The sequence below is a fragment of the Taudactylus pleione genome, unplaced genomic scaffold (assembly GCF_031769625.1).
Source record: "Taudactylus pleione unplaced genomic scaffold, aTauple2 ptg002047l, whole genome shotgun sequence".
NCBI classification, from domain to species: Eukaryota; Metazoa; Chordata; class Amphibia; order Anura; family Myobatrachidae; genus Taudactylus; species Taudactylus pleione.
Window position 1 is genome coordinate 260,208 of NW_028286442.1, and position 14,236 is coordinate 274,443.

General features: G+C 44.9%; 1 protein-coding gene across 1 annotated transcript in view; it reads left to right on the forward strand.

Annotated features, from left to right (window-relative positions):
• The window catches only part of LOC148435707 (caspase-10-like), a 136,816-nt gene that overhangs the window by 92,931 nt on the left and 29,649 nt on the right, over positions 1–14,236 (forward strand). Inside the window, exon 8 of the mRNA XM_088465622.1 lies at positions 11,325–11,392. Coding sequence (XP_088321748.1) covers positions 11,325–11,392 — 68 coding nt within the window. The remainder of the gene's footprint in view (positions 1–11,324; positions 11,393–14,236) is intronic.

Genomic DNA, 14,236 nt, shown 5'->3' on the forward strand with positions numbered 1-14,236 from the left:
GCCCCCACAAAACAAGCTGGCAATTAATCTGTCCCTGCACAAACTGGCTCTACGGAGGCAAGATGTCATCCTCATCCTCCTCATCCACCGATTCCTCACCCTCTTCAGTGTGTACATCCTCATCCTCACAAAGTATTAACTCGTCCCCACTTGAATCCACCACCACAGGTCCCTCTGTACATTCTGGAGGCTGGTCAGCCTGGAAGAGCTGATAATTCATTTTGATGAACATCATCTTCTCCACATTCTGTGGAAGCAACCTCCTACGCCTTTCGCTGACAAGGTTCCCGGCTGCACTAAACACTCTTTCGGAGTACACACTGGAGGGGGGGCAATTCAGGTAAAATAGAGCCAGTTTGTACAGGGGCCTCCAAATTGCCTCTTTTTCCTGCCAGTACAGGTATGGACTGTCTGACATGCCTACTTGGATGCTGTCACCGATATAATCCTCCACCATTCTGTCAATGGTGACAGTATCATATGCAGTGACAGTAGACATGTCAGAAATTGTTGCCAGGTCCTTCAGTCCGGACCAGATGTCCAAACTTGGTCCTGCCTGCCCTGCATCACCGCCAGCGGGTTGCTTAGGATACCTAAGTTTTTTCCTGGCAGCCCCAGTTGCGGGAGAAAATGAAGAAGGAGCTGTTGACGTGTCACGTTCCGCTTCAGCTGACAGTGTGTTCACCAGCAGGTCTTTGCACCTCTGCAGGCTTGTGTCGGCCGGAAAGAGAGACACCACATAGGCTTTAAACCTAGGATCGAGCACTGTGGCCAAAATGTAGTGGTCTGATTTCAACAGATTGACCACCCTGGAATCCTGGCAAAGCGAATGAAGGGCTTCATCCACAAGTCCCACATGCCGAGCGGAATCGCTCCGTCTTAGCTCCTCCTTCACTTTCTCCAGCTGCTTCTGCAAAAGCCTGATGAGGGGAATGACCTGACTCAAGCTGGCAGTGTCTGAACTGACTTCACGTGAGGCAAGTTCGAAGGGCTGGAGAACCTTGCACAACACGGAAATCATTCTCCACTGCGCTTGAGTCAGGTGCATACCCCCTCCTTTGCCTATGTCATAGGTGGATGTATAGGCTTGTATGGCCTTTTGCTGCTCCTCCATCCTCTGAAGCATATAGAGGGTTGAGTTCCACCGCGTCACAACCTCTTGCTTCAGGTGATGGCGGGGCAGGTTCAAGAGTGTTTGCTGGCGCTCCAGTCTTCGGCACGCAGTCGCTGAATGGCGAAAGTGGCCAGAAATTTTTCGGGCCACCCAAAGCGTCTCCTGCACGCCCCTGTCGCTTTTCAGAAAATTCTGCACCACCAAGTTTATTGTGTGAGCAAAACATGGGACGTGCTGGAATTTGCCCAGATGTAATGCACGCACAATATTGGTGGCGTTGTCAGATATCACAAATCCCCAGGAGAGTCTAAGTGGGGTAAGCCACTGGGCGATGATTTCCCTCAGTTTCTCTAAGAGGTTGTCGGCGGTGTGCCTCTTACTGAAACCGGTGATACACAGCGTAGCCTGCCTTGGAACGAGCTGGTGTTTCTGAGATGCTGCTACTGGTGACGCTGCTGTTGCTGCGTAAGGTGATACATCTACCCAGTGGGCTGTCACAGTCATATAGTCCTTAGTCTGCCCTGTTCCACTTGTCCACATGTCCGTGGTTAAGTGGACATTGGGTACAACGGCATTTTTCAGGACACTGAGGACACTTTTTCTGACGTTTCTGTACAGTCTCGGTATCGCCTGCCTAGTGAAGTGGAATCTAGACGGGATTTGGAACCGGGGACACACTACCTCCATCAATTGTCTAAATCCCACTGCACTAATGGCGGATACCGGACGCACATCTAACACCAACATAGCAGTCAAGGCCTCAGTTATACGTTTTGCTTCAGGATGACTGCTGTCGTACTTCATCCTCCTCGCTAAGGACTGTTGGAGGGTCAATTGTTTAGTAAAAGTAGTGGTGTTCCTACTTCCTCTCTGGGATGATGAACTACTCCCAGCAGCAGCAACAGCAGCAGCGGCAGCAGTAGGCGTAGCAATGCAGGATCCTCCGGAGGAATCCCGGATAGGAGAGTCAGTCATGCCAGTGACATGGCCTGCAGGACTACTTCCGATCCTGACTAAGGAGGAAATTGACGAGGAGGGAGTTGACGGTGTGGTTTGCAGGCGCTTGGATACAACAGGACAACTGGATTTAGGTGTCCCTGGACTGCTTACGGTCTTAGCCAAAGTTTCTGAACTTGACAGTAACTTTTTATGAACGCGCTGCAGGTTCCGTATAAGGGAGGATGTTCCTAGGTGGTTGACGTCCCTACCCCTACTTATTTCACCTTTACATATGGTACATATGGCAAGACAGTTGTTGTCCGGATTTGGATAGAAATATTGCCAGACCAAAGAGGTGGAATGTTTGGTCTTCTGCCCAGGCATGACCATGATGGGCTTTTTCATCCCACGGACAACAACTGTCTCCCCCGGAGCCTGATTTAAACAAACCACATCACCATCAGAATCCTCCTCGCCAACTTCCTCCTCAGCGCCAGCTACACCAGTATCCTCATCCTGTTGTACTTCAACAGTGACATCTTCAATTGGCATATCAGCAAGTGGACTGTGGGTGCTCCTTTCAGCACTTGCAGGGGGCGTGCAAATGGTGGAAAGAGCCACCTCTTCCCGTCCAGTGCTGGGAAGGTCAGGCATCGCAACCACCACCACACTTGGACTCTCCTTGGGGATTTGTGATATCTTCTTAGAAAGCACAGTTCTTCGCTGTGCTTTTGCCAGCTTAACTCTTTTGATTTTTTTAGTGGGAGGAAGGCTTCCATCGTCATGTGAAGCTGAACCACTAGTCATGAACATGCTAGGGATCGACCTTAGCCGTTCCTTGCCACTCCGTGTCGTAAATGGCATATTGGCAAGTTTACGTTTCTCTTCAGCTGATTTAAATGTTTTTTTCAAGGTCATTTTCCTGAACTTTGTCATTTGGGATTGTATGTGCCCTCTATTATGACATTGGGCATCGGCCTTGGCAGACGACGTTGATGGCATGTTATCGTCTATGTCATGACTAGTGGCAGCAGCTTCAGCACTAGGAGGAAGTGGTTCTTGATCTTTCTCTATTTTATTTTTATCGGAGAAAGTTTGGTCCTCCATTTATGTTATATCGATTTGATATATACGTACGGCTAAACACAGAAAATATTTTTTTTATTTTTGCTGGAGAGTAGTGCACTTTGTGGGTTACACCAGCCTTTAAGAAATGAGCCAGCCGGCTCTTTACTTATGGGACACAGGCGCACGCTTGGCGCTGCTCCTTTGTTGATGCACGTGTGGCTACTGCGCACACAATTCACAAACACAGAAATAATTTTTTTTTTTGGTTTGGACTGGAGTGTACTTTGGGGGTTACAGCACCCTTTAACGGTCAAGCCAGCCGGCCCTTTACTTATGACACAGGCGCACGCTTGGCACTACTTTGTTGATGCACGTGCGGCTACTGCGCACACAATTCACAAACATAGAAAATAATTTTTTTTTGGTTTGGACTGGAGTGTACTTTGGGGGTTACAGCACCCTTTAACGGTCAAGCCAGTCGGCCCTTTACTTATGACACAGGCGCACGCTTGGCACTACTTTGTTGATGCACGTGCGGCTACTGCGCACACAATTCACAAACACAGAAAATAATTTTTTTTTTGGTTTGGACTGGAGTGTACTTTGGGGGTTACAGCACCCTTTAACGGTCAAGCCAGCCTGCCCTTTTCTTATGACACAGGCGCACGCTTGGCACTACTTTGTTGATGCACGTGCGGCTACTGCGCACACAATTCACAAACACAGAAAATAATTTTTTTTTGGTTTGGACTGGAGTGTACTTTGGGGGTTACAGCACCCTTTAACGGTCAAGCCAGCCGGCCCTTTACTTATGACACAGGCGCACGCTTGGCACTACTTTGTTGAAGCACGTGCGGCTACTGCGCACACAATTCACAAACACAGAAAATATTTTTTTTTTTGGTTTGGACTGGAGTGTACTTTGGAGGTTACAGCACCCTTTAACGGTCAAGCCAGCCGGCCCTTTACTTATGACACAGGCGCACGCTTGGCACTACTTTGTTGATGCACGTGCGGCTACTGCGCACACAATTCACAAACACAGAAAATATTTTTTTTTTTTGGTTTGGACTGGAGTGTACTTTGGGGGTTACAGCACCCTTTAACGGTCAAGCCAGCCGGCCCTTTACTTATGACACAGGCGCACGCTTGGCACTACTTTGTTGATGCACGTGCGGCTACTGCGCACACAATTCACAAACACAAAAAAAATATTATTTTTTTAGCACTTGGGGGGAGCACCCCTTTAGGACTGGGACACTGCACAGGACTTTGGAGTGGACACAGCCCCTATGGACAACTGACTGCACAACACCGTCCAGCCAGCCCCTATGGACTTTGAAGTAGTGGACACAGCCCCTATTAACAACAGCAGCACAGCACAACACAGCCAGCCCCTATGGACTTTGAAGTAGTGGACAACAGCAGCACAGCGCAGCACAGCACAACACTACTCTGCACTACACTACACTACACAGCCCAGCCAGCCCTAACTCCCACCCTCCCTCTTCACTGTCCACAGCCGAGTGAGAAAATGGCGCCGACGCGGGTACCTTATATAGGATCCAAAACCCGCGAGACTCGGAAGGCGGGAAGATGACGTTTTGCCTCGATTTCAGAATCCGAGTCAGGCGGGAAAAGTCGAGCCTGACTCGGATCGGGGGGGCTCGGGGTGGTTCGGATTTCAGAAATCCGAACCCGCTCACCCCTAATATATATATATATATATTGAATCAGAAAAATTTATTTTTGGAGAAAAAAATAGGTTTACACTGAGATTCAAACCGTAATTTCCTGGTGTGATGTGCAGTCACCTTACCACTATGCTATAACACCTACTGGCAAATACTGAAGTCTTTTACCTCTTACAAAGTGAAAATGAACTGAAACTGACAGCTTCTGTTCTAGATCCAGCTAGAAATATAGCAATAGTTTTTTTTTTAGTATATGAAATATGGTGCTATATTTCCAAATGCTATTTTCTATTCTGTAGGACTTTTTACTGTATATGTAGCCAAAGTATGCAGGAAATTTTGTAAGCCTGTCTGGCACTGCAATGGGAAGCAGCTACTGTACTGGATCTTCCTCTCCAGCTTTCTTCTTAGGCAGCCGCAGTATACTTTTCTAAAAATGCCACCTGCTGTCTGAAATGTGGTACTACACTATATTTCAGCCTCATTACACATGTCCCAACATGTATATCTTGGCAGGACTGGTTATCTGATGCCATGAATGGCAGGCCATGGCTCAATTTTCACAAAGGTGTATGTGGACACATGTATAACAGTGTGAGGTAACCGTAGTATAACAGTGTGAGGTAAGCATAGTGTAACAGTGTGAGGTAAGCGTAGTATAACAGTGTGAGGTAAGTATAGTATAAAAGTGTAGGGGAGCTTAGTATAACAGTGTGAGGGGAGCGTAATATAACAGTGTGAGGGGAGCGTAGTATAACAGTGTGAGGTAAGCATAGTATAACAGTGAGGTAAGCATAGTATAACAGTGTGAGGTAAGCGTAGTATAGCAGTGAGAGTTAAGCGTAGTATAACAGTGTGAGGTAAGCGTAGTATAACAGTGTGAGGTGAGCGTAGTATAACAGTGTGAGGTGAGCGTAGTATAACAGTGTGAGGTACAGTAAGCGTAGTATAACAGTGTGAGGTAAGCACAGTATAACAGTGTGAGATAAGCACAGTATAACAGTATGAGGTAAGCGTAGTATAACAGTGTGAGGGGAGCGTAGTATAACAGTGTGAGGGGAGCGTAGTATAACAGTGTGAGGGGAGCGTAGTATAACAGTGTGAGGTAAGCGTAGTATAACAGTGTGAGGTAAGCATAGTATAACAGTGTGAGGTAAGCATAGTATAACAGTGTGAGGTAAGCGTAGTATAGCAGTGAGAGTTAAGCGTAGTATAACAGTGTGAGGTGAGTGTAGTATAACAGTGTGAGGTAAGCGTAGTATAACAGTGTGAGGTAAGCATAGTATAACAGTGTGAGGTAAGCGTAGTATAACAGTGTGAGGGGAGCGTAGTATAGCAGTGAGAGTTAAGCGTAGTACAATAGTGTGAGGTAAGTGTAGTATAACAGTGAGGTAAGCGTAGTATAAGAGTGTGAGATAAGTATAGTATAACAGTGTGAGGTAAGCATAGTATAACAGTGGGCCTGATTCAGAGCCGGACGCAATTAGCGCTCGCTCGTCCAGAAAATAGGGGTGGCTATTCAAATGAACCGTTAGCTCTTTCGGTCTGTTCACGCCTCTAGGTCTGAACGAGCGAACAAAACTTGCGGTAGTTTTTTGGAAAAATATGCCCCCTGGCCGCTCGCATCCTATGTCATGTCCGCTATTTATTAGATTAATCGAGTACATCGACCAGCGTATGAACTGCTCGCTATTCTTGTGGTTGGTTTTTGCTACCACAATCTTGCGAGCAGTTCTGGCTATAAAATTACCCAGTGACGTGGTCAATGACGCTGCTGTTTTAATTATGCACACCCATAAAACGCCCGTTTTGACCTTTAAGCACGCCTGCGTTCGGATCTCCACTCCCCGTTTTCAAGCACCTTCCCCTGTTACCACCCACATGCGCCTCATTCTGTCACTCAAATTATCAGGCATTCGCTATTTTGCGAGCACATGAATTTCGACCGCACTGACTGGTTCGCGCATGCGTATAACGATCCATACTCATGCGCAGTTGGGCAAACATCGCTAGGAGCGAACGAGCAGCCGCTTACGAGCAGCTCTGAATCAGGCCCAGTGTGAGGTAAGCGTAGTATAACAGTGTGAGGGGAGCGTAGTGTAGCAGTGAGAGTTAAGCGTAGTATAACAGTATGAGGTAAGCGTAGTATAACAGTGAGGTAAGCATAGTATAACAGTGTGAGGTAAGCATAGTATAACAGTGTGAGGTAAGCATAGTATAACAGTGTGAGGTAAGCGTAGTATAACAGTGTGAGGTAAGCGTAGTATAACAGTGTGAGGTACAGTAAGCATAGTATAACAGTGTGAGGTACAGTAAGCGTAGTATAACAGTGTGAGGTAAGCGTAATATAACCGTGTGAGGTACAGTAAATATAGTATAACAATGTGAAGTAAGCGTAGTATAACAGTGTGAGGTACAGTAAGCGTAGTATAACAGTGTGAGGTAAGCATAGTATAACAGTTTGAGGTACAGTAAGCATAGTATAACAATGTGAAGTAAGCGTAGTATAACAGAGTGAAGTACAGTAAGCGTAGTATAAGAGTTTGAGGTACAGTAAGCGTAGTATAACAGTGTGAGGTACAGTAAGCGTAGTATAACAATATGAAGTAAGTGTAGTATAACAGTGTGAGGTAAGCATAGTATAACAGTGTGGGGGGAGCGTAGTATAACAGTGTGAGGTACAGTCAGCATAGTATAACAGTGTGAGGTACAGTAAGCGTAGTATAACTGAGGTACAGTAAGCGTAGTATAACATTGTGAAGTACAGTAAGCGTAGTATAACAGTTTGAGGTACAGTAAGCGTTGTATAACAGTGTGAGGTACAGTAAGCGTAGTATAACAGTGTGAGTTACAGTAAGCGTAGTATAACAGTGTTAGGTAAGCGAAGTATAACAGTGTGAGGTAAGAATAGTATAACAGTGTGAGGTGAGCGTAGTATAACTGTGTGAGGGGAGCGTAGTATAACTGTGTGAGGTAAGCGTAGTATAACAGTGTGAGGTACAGTAAGCGTAGTATAACAGTTTGAGGTACCGTAAGCGTAGTATAACAGTGTGAGGTAAGCGTAGTATAACAGTGTGAGGTACCGTAAGCGTAGTATAACAGTGTGAGGTACAGTACGCGTAGTATAACAGTGTGAGGTACAGTAAGCGTAGTATAACAGTGTGAGGTAATTGGTGTATAACAGTGTGAGGTACAGTAAGCGTAGTATAACAGTGTGAGGTACAGTAAGCGTAGTATAACAGTGTGAGGTAAGCGTAGTATAACATTGTGAAGTACAGTAAGCGTAGTATAACAGTTTGAGGTACAGTAAGCGTTGTATAACAGTGTGAGGTACAGTAAGCGTAGTATAACATTGTGAGGTAAGTGTAGTATAACAGTGTGAGGTACAGTAAGTGTAGTATAGCAGTGAGGTTTATGTTGTATAACAGTGTGAGGTAAGCGTAGTAGAACGGTGTGAGGTACAGTAAGCGTAGTATAACAGTGTGAGGTACAGTAAGCGTAGTATAACAGTGTGAGGTAATTGGTGTATAACAGCGTGAGGTACAGTAAGCGTAGTATAACAGTGTGAGGTACAGTAAGCGTAGTATAACAGTGTGAGGTAAGCGTAGTATAACAGTGTGAAGTACAGTAAGCGTAGTATAACATTGTGAAGTACAGTAAGCGTAGTATAACAGTTTGAGGTACAGTAAGCGTTGTATAACAGTGTGAGATACAGTAAGCGTAGTATAACATTGTGAGGTAAGCGTAGTATAACAGTGTGAGGTAAGTTTAGTATAACAGTGTGAGGTACAGTAAGCGTAGTATAACAGTGTTAGGCAAGCGAAGTATAACAGTGTGAGGTAAGAATAGTATAACAGTGTGAGGTGAGCGTAGTAGAACTGTGTGAGGGGAGCGTAGTATAACTGTGTGAGGTAAGCGTAGTATAACAGTGTGAGGTACAGTAAGCGTAGTACAACTGTGTGAGGTAAGCGTAGTATAACAGTGTGAGGTACAGTAAGCGTGTGAGGTAATTGGTGCATAACAGTGTGAGGTACAGTAAGCTTAGTATAACAGTGTGAGGTACAGTAGGCGTAGTTAACAGTGTGAGGTACAGTAAGCGTAGTAAACAGTGTGAGGTAAGCGTAGTATAACAGTGTGAGGTAAGCGTAATATAACAGTGTGAGGTACAGTAAGCGTAGTATAGCAGTGTGAGGTAATTGGTGTATAACAGTGTGAGGTACAGTAAGCGTAGTATAACAGTGTGAGGTACAGTAAGCGTAGTATAACAGTGTGAGGTAAGCGTAATATAACAGTGTGAGGTACAGTAAGCGTAGTATAACAGTGTGAGGTAAATGTTGTATAACAGTGTGATGTACAGTAAGCGTAGTTAACAGTGTGAGGTAAGCGTAGTATAACAGTGTGAGGTAAGCGTAATATAACAGTGTGAGGTAATTGGTGTATAACAGTGTGAGGTACAGTAAGCGTAGTATAACAGTGTGAGGTACAGTAAGCGTAGTATAACAGTGTGAGGTAAGCGTAGTATAAAAGTGTGAGGTAAGCGTAGTATAACAGTGCGAGGTACAGTAAGCGTAGTATAACAGTGTGAGGTAAGCGTAGTATAACAGTGTGAGGTAAACGTCAGGGGCGTATCTATAATGGGTGCAGGGTGTGCGGGGCACACAGGCCCCTGATTCCAGGGGGGCCCCGCACCGCACCGCACACCCTTTACCCATAGTATTTCTTACCTCTCCTTAGTCCCACGTCGGAGCGGGGATCCGGCACTGTAAAAACGACTGAAAAATGGCTGCCGCAGCCATTTTCCCGGTGACCTGCGCATACTCTATAGACTCTGGGCGCACTCTAGTGCCCAGAGTCTATAACTCCGGCGCTGGCCGTGCACTGCTCAGTGCGGTGCCGGCCAGAGAGGAGGGGGCCCGTGTCGGAGACTGCACACGGGCCCCCTCCTCTCTAGAAACTCTCCTGGTAAGCGTAGTATAACAGTGAGAGGTAAGCGATGTTGCTCTGCTTCCTTCTCAGTCCGAATTGACATTTTCTATTCCCCCTGTTTTTCAGCAAGGGGTGTTAGCTGCAGTGTGGGCTATAACTTCCTTAGAGAAAATGTTTGAGACCTCAGCAGGGCTACGTACCAGAAAACACCAGACTCCTCCCAGGGTACCATTTACAGGAGAATTGGATTATTTGGGTGTCCTCTGTTGCAATGTGGACATCAATACCTGCCCCTGAAGGACAGAAGCTTTGGTACAAGTAAACATTTCAGCCTGACAAGGCTCTAATAAGCTTGTGACTACAATGTCACATTCGTGGATTACAATGAATTAGCACTAGGGGCTAGCGGGCGTGCAAATTAGGCTTCCAGCCTATTGGGGCTCTGGCAAGGAGTAACGATTACAGAAAGCTTGCGGTGTGTAATAAATATTAGGGAAAGCAGTCAGGCGTAAAATGGGGAGCATGAGGTTTGGTGAAACCTGAGGGGCCAAATTGATGGAGGGGTCCCTTATAAGAGGTGAGTTCTGCAACCTGCTGTGTAATTGGGGCACATCATTTGAAGAGCATGAAAACACAGCAGGCTGGGAGCTGTCTGAAGTACTTGATGAAACTGCCTGAGGATGAAAAGGAGACTCAGCAGCACCACTACTGGAAACTAAAGCAGCTCCAAGCCTTGCAGTTCCCTGTTACCTTTAGTGGGGAGGGGGCAACAGGCACCCCACAGGTGATTGCCCTGAAGTTGTGTCAGCTCTGCATTATTCCCAGCCTCATTGAATGCCAAAAATAGCCACCCAGAAGGGGGCATGACTAAACCCAGTGGTGGCCCGAATGCCGCTGGTAAATACATTTCTGTTCGCTTCTAGTTTTATGCGCATTAACCAGGACTTTAGAAAGGTTTAGGCGTTTTACGTGGCTAAACCTAGTCTATTTGGACATGCGCAAAAAGACTTTGGTGCCAAAAACAATTGAATATCGCCCCAACCCCCCCACCCGATCACCTGTCACCTTAAACGGAAGATTGGGCGAGATAAAACAATTGAATTTCCCCCATGACAAATCAGTGGCGACTATAGTAGCGAGGGAACCAGAGACCGCAGCATCACTCGGTGTACCAGTCTCGGCGAGAGCGACCCTTACATTAGCCACATTACCTATCAGCCTAATTTCCGGAAAGCTGTTTATTTACATTTTTAATAGCATATTTCAGTTGCAACAGTTGAACACTGTAAATTATTTGATATCTGCCTATATGAGAGTAGGATACATTGTATTATCTCGTTTGCGTTGTCCAAAGGATCAAAAAGTTGATCTTGCTGGTTGGTGTAACCACAAGCTATTTGCATTATGTGTATTGTTATTTTTAGAATGGTTTATTAAATGTTATTGTATATGATATCCAGTAACACTGTCTTGTTCATTCAGAAGTCCATATGTTCTCTTTTAACAAAACATACCTCTTGTTTGGTTTTATAATTTTGTGTAGACATTATTAAATTATTATTCATTTATTTTTTATCTTGCAGATCTTAAAGCTGAAAACACTGAGAACCACAAGTTCGTCCTTAGCCTTAATGAACAACCAGCAGCACAGGTCATTATAATTCAATATACAGACTAATGTACTCTTAGCACACCTGTCCCCAAAGCCTGTAGTACTATAGTATATTTTTGTCTTGCTACATATTGCCTTGTGCAATGAGCCCTGTCCCTCACACTCCATCAAGAGCATTGTACGTCTTACTTTGTAGCAAAGCAAAAAGATAACACCACAGGGCATGGTTAATGGTCAACTTTAGCCACAGAAAAAGGGTAATTATAGTTACAGGATATTTTGATGAATTTGGTTAAGTGACTGTGCTTGTGGCTGTGACATCTCATGAGAAATTGTAGTCCAGACAGCAAGAATGATGGCATTATGTTGCACAGTGGTTAGCATTTCTGAATCACAGCGCTGGAGTCATGGGTTCAATCTGACCTGGGCCATATCTGTGTGGACTTTGGCCCTGATTCAGACCGCTGGCAGCTCGCAGGGTCTGTGGGTGTTTTTTTTTTCTCCAGGCCGCTCGCAAAGCTGTGAGTGTCCACCCACAGCTTGTGTGAGTAGGCTGGAGACCGTCGCAATTATCGCGACCATCGGGCTTGCGACGAGTCCCTGGGGTAAGGTCTCCTCCCAGCACAATTGTAGCGCCTGCTTACCGCTCATACTGTAGTATCCTTTTGGTGATCACCAGGGTTAGAAAAGCTTTGTCGGTGCCTCACTTTTGAGATGACTTTACCCAAGTCGGTATAGCTTGCCTGATGACAGTGGACTAAGGGGTTGGCTTGGGAAACCTCTGACCATAGGGAATGGGATTAGCTAGAGGATAATACCTACTGAGGTCTCAAACATTAACACCACACAGTTCAAGACTTCTCGTCCAAAAGGAAGAGCTACTGGTAAGATGTTCAAGCAAAAAACACATGTCTCATATAATACCAATAACAATTGAATTTCTATACCTAAGTCAAGAAAGTAGATACTTTTCCACAAAGATATTTGACTTTAAGTTAAGGGGCTCTCCTTGTAGGTCTGCTACTAAAAAAAATCTAATAGCTATATACTATATTAACTTATGTGCCTAGATAATAAAGCTTAGAAGCTCTCCCTTCTTTCCCTTTAAACTGTCTTATTATAGGAATATATCCACTAAAGCACCAAGATTGACATTGCTTCTCATATAATTGGGCCTTAACTACATAAGCCCATAACTACCTATTCATACATATAAATACAATTCATAACATTTTATGCAGGAAAACAGCAAATACCTTTTGTGCCTTATTACCCTGACTCTGCAGTTAATAGAAAATGTCCCTTTATGTAAAGTTCTAGTCGCAATGTGGGCGCAGTTTGATGGTGCACATATAGGTTCTTTGTAGGTGATTTTGTAGGATCGAACCCGGGTTATTAGATGAAATCCTTACTTCACTGCAATAGGCTTCCTTTAGAGTAGATGTAGGCGATAGTACATATAAATATATTGCTCACTTTGGCAAATCGGTGGTTTATGTGTTGTAATATGATTAGACTGTAGCCAGAAACTGGTGAATTAGCCGTGGAGTAAGTTGTAATGGCACAGAGCCTTTGTAAAGCTTCGTCACTTCTGCCTCCGTGAAGTAAGGGCTACTGTTGCTGACCAGTGTCTGTTCAACTTTTGAAGAATTACACAGAATTAACAGCTTAGTTTGTGGACAGTTTGGCCTTGGCTGTTATCTGTTCTATTGGACCAGGCAAATGTTAGACAGGTACTTATGTTTACACTTATGTGCGAAAAGAAGATCCACGGTGTAGATTAAGCATATTCCACCTCTGTAATAAGAATGGAACTTCTTGCAATATCTCTCACCTCACTATGATGCTGAAAGTCTATGGGCAGTATCCAATTAGCCTTGATTATGTTTCAGGGATGAAAAACAGGGATTTTTTTTGACAGGCATTTTGACAGCCCAGGGGTGTGGGGAAGAGCCCCGGGCTTCAGACCAGGCCTGGGGTTTCGGGAGAGGGGGGATCCCTTTTTTGGGGGCTCCCACCTCCCCTGAGATGCCCGGCTTGGGGATGAGAGTGCTTTGGCCTTGGAGACCCAGTAATAGGGTTACCTGACTGTGGTATTACACCCCGGTCGTTTTGGGTCCGGTGCTGGTTTTAATTATAGGGGGACCCCTGCAGATTTTTTCCCCCCCTATAATTAAAACCAGACTGGCTCTGCTGCCTGGTGCTGGTACCTAAATTACGGTGGAACCCCACTTGTTTTGTTCCTCGTAATATTAGGGATCAGGACAGGCTGACAAGTCCGGGGCTGGTTAGGCTTTTGGGGGGGACCTCACAACATTTTTTTAATAAAAATGAAATCCTTTTTTTTCTAGGCAGAAACATAGATAGATCCCACTGATCTGTATATGCTTCTGCCAGACTTGCAGATCACAGGCAGGTGAATTGATATCACAAATTTTTACAAGAGTGTTGTCCATTCTCATGACAGTTTAGAAACTCTCATCTTGGTAAATTCCCGAATCCTATCTTCATTAGTGAAAAGGTTTTCGAGTTTAGCCGATGGTAAAGTGAAGAGAGTTTGCTAACTCTCCAGTATTTTCCCGTAGCAAAGGAGATCTCTCTCCCGAGTAAATTTGCGAGTGGAAAAAAATGCCCAAACTCTCCAGAGATTGCTAACTCGACCAGACTCGATTCTTAGTAAATTTACCCCTAAGTATTTCAGTGGGAAAAAAGTGTAATGTCTAAAGACACTTCAAAACCAACAATCCCAAAATTAACCAGGAATTCCCTAAAGGAGTAAATTTAAGAAAAGAAAAAGTGAGACAATTAAAAAATCAACTAAGTGGGCAGCAATCTGCTTTCACTAAAATTATTGACAAAAACACATCTGCCACTCTTGCTTCT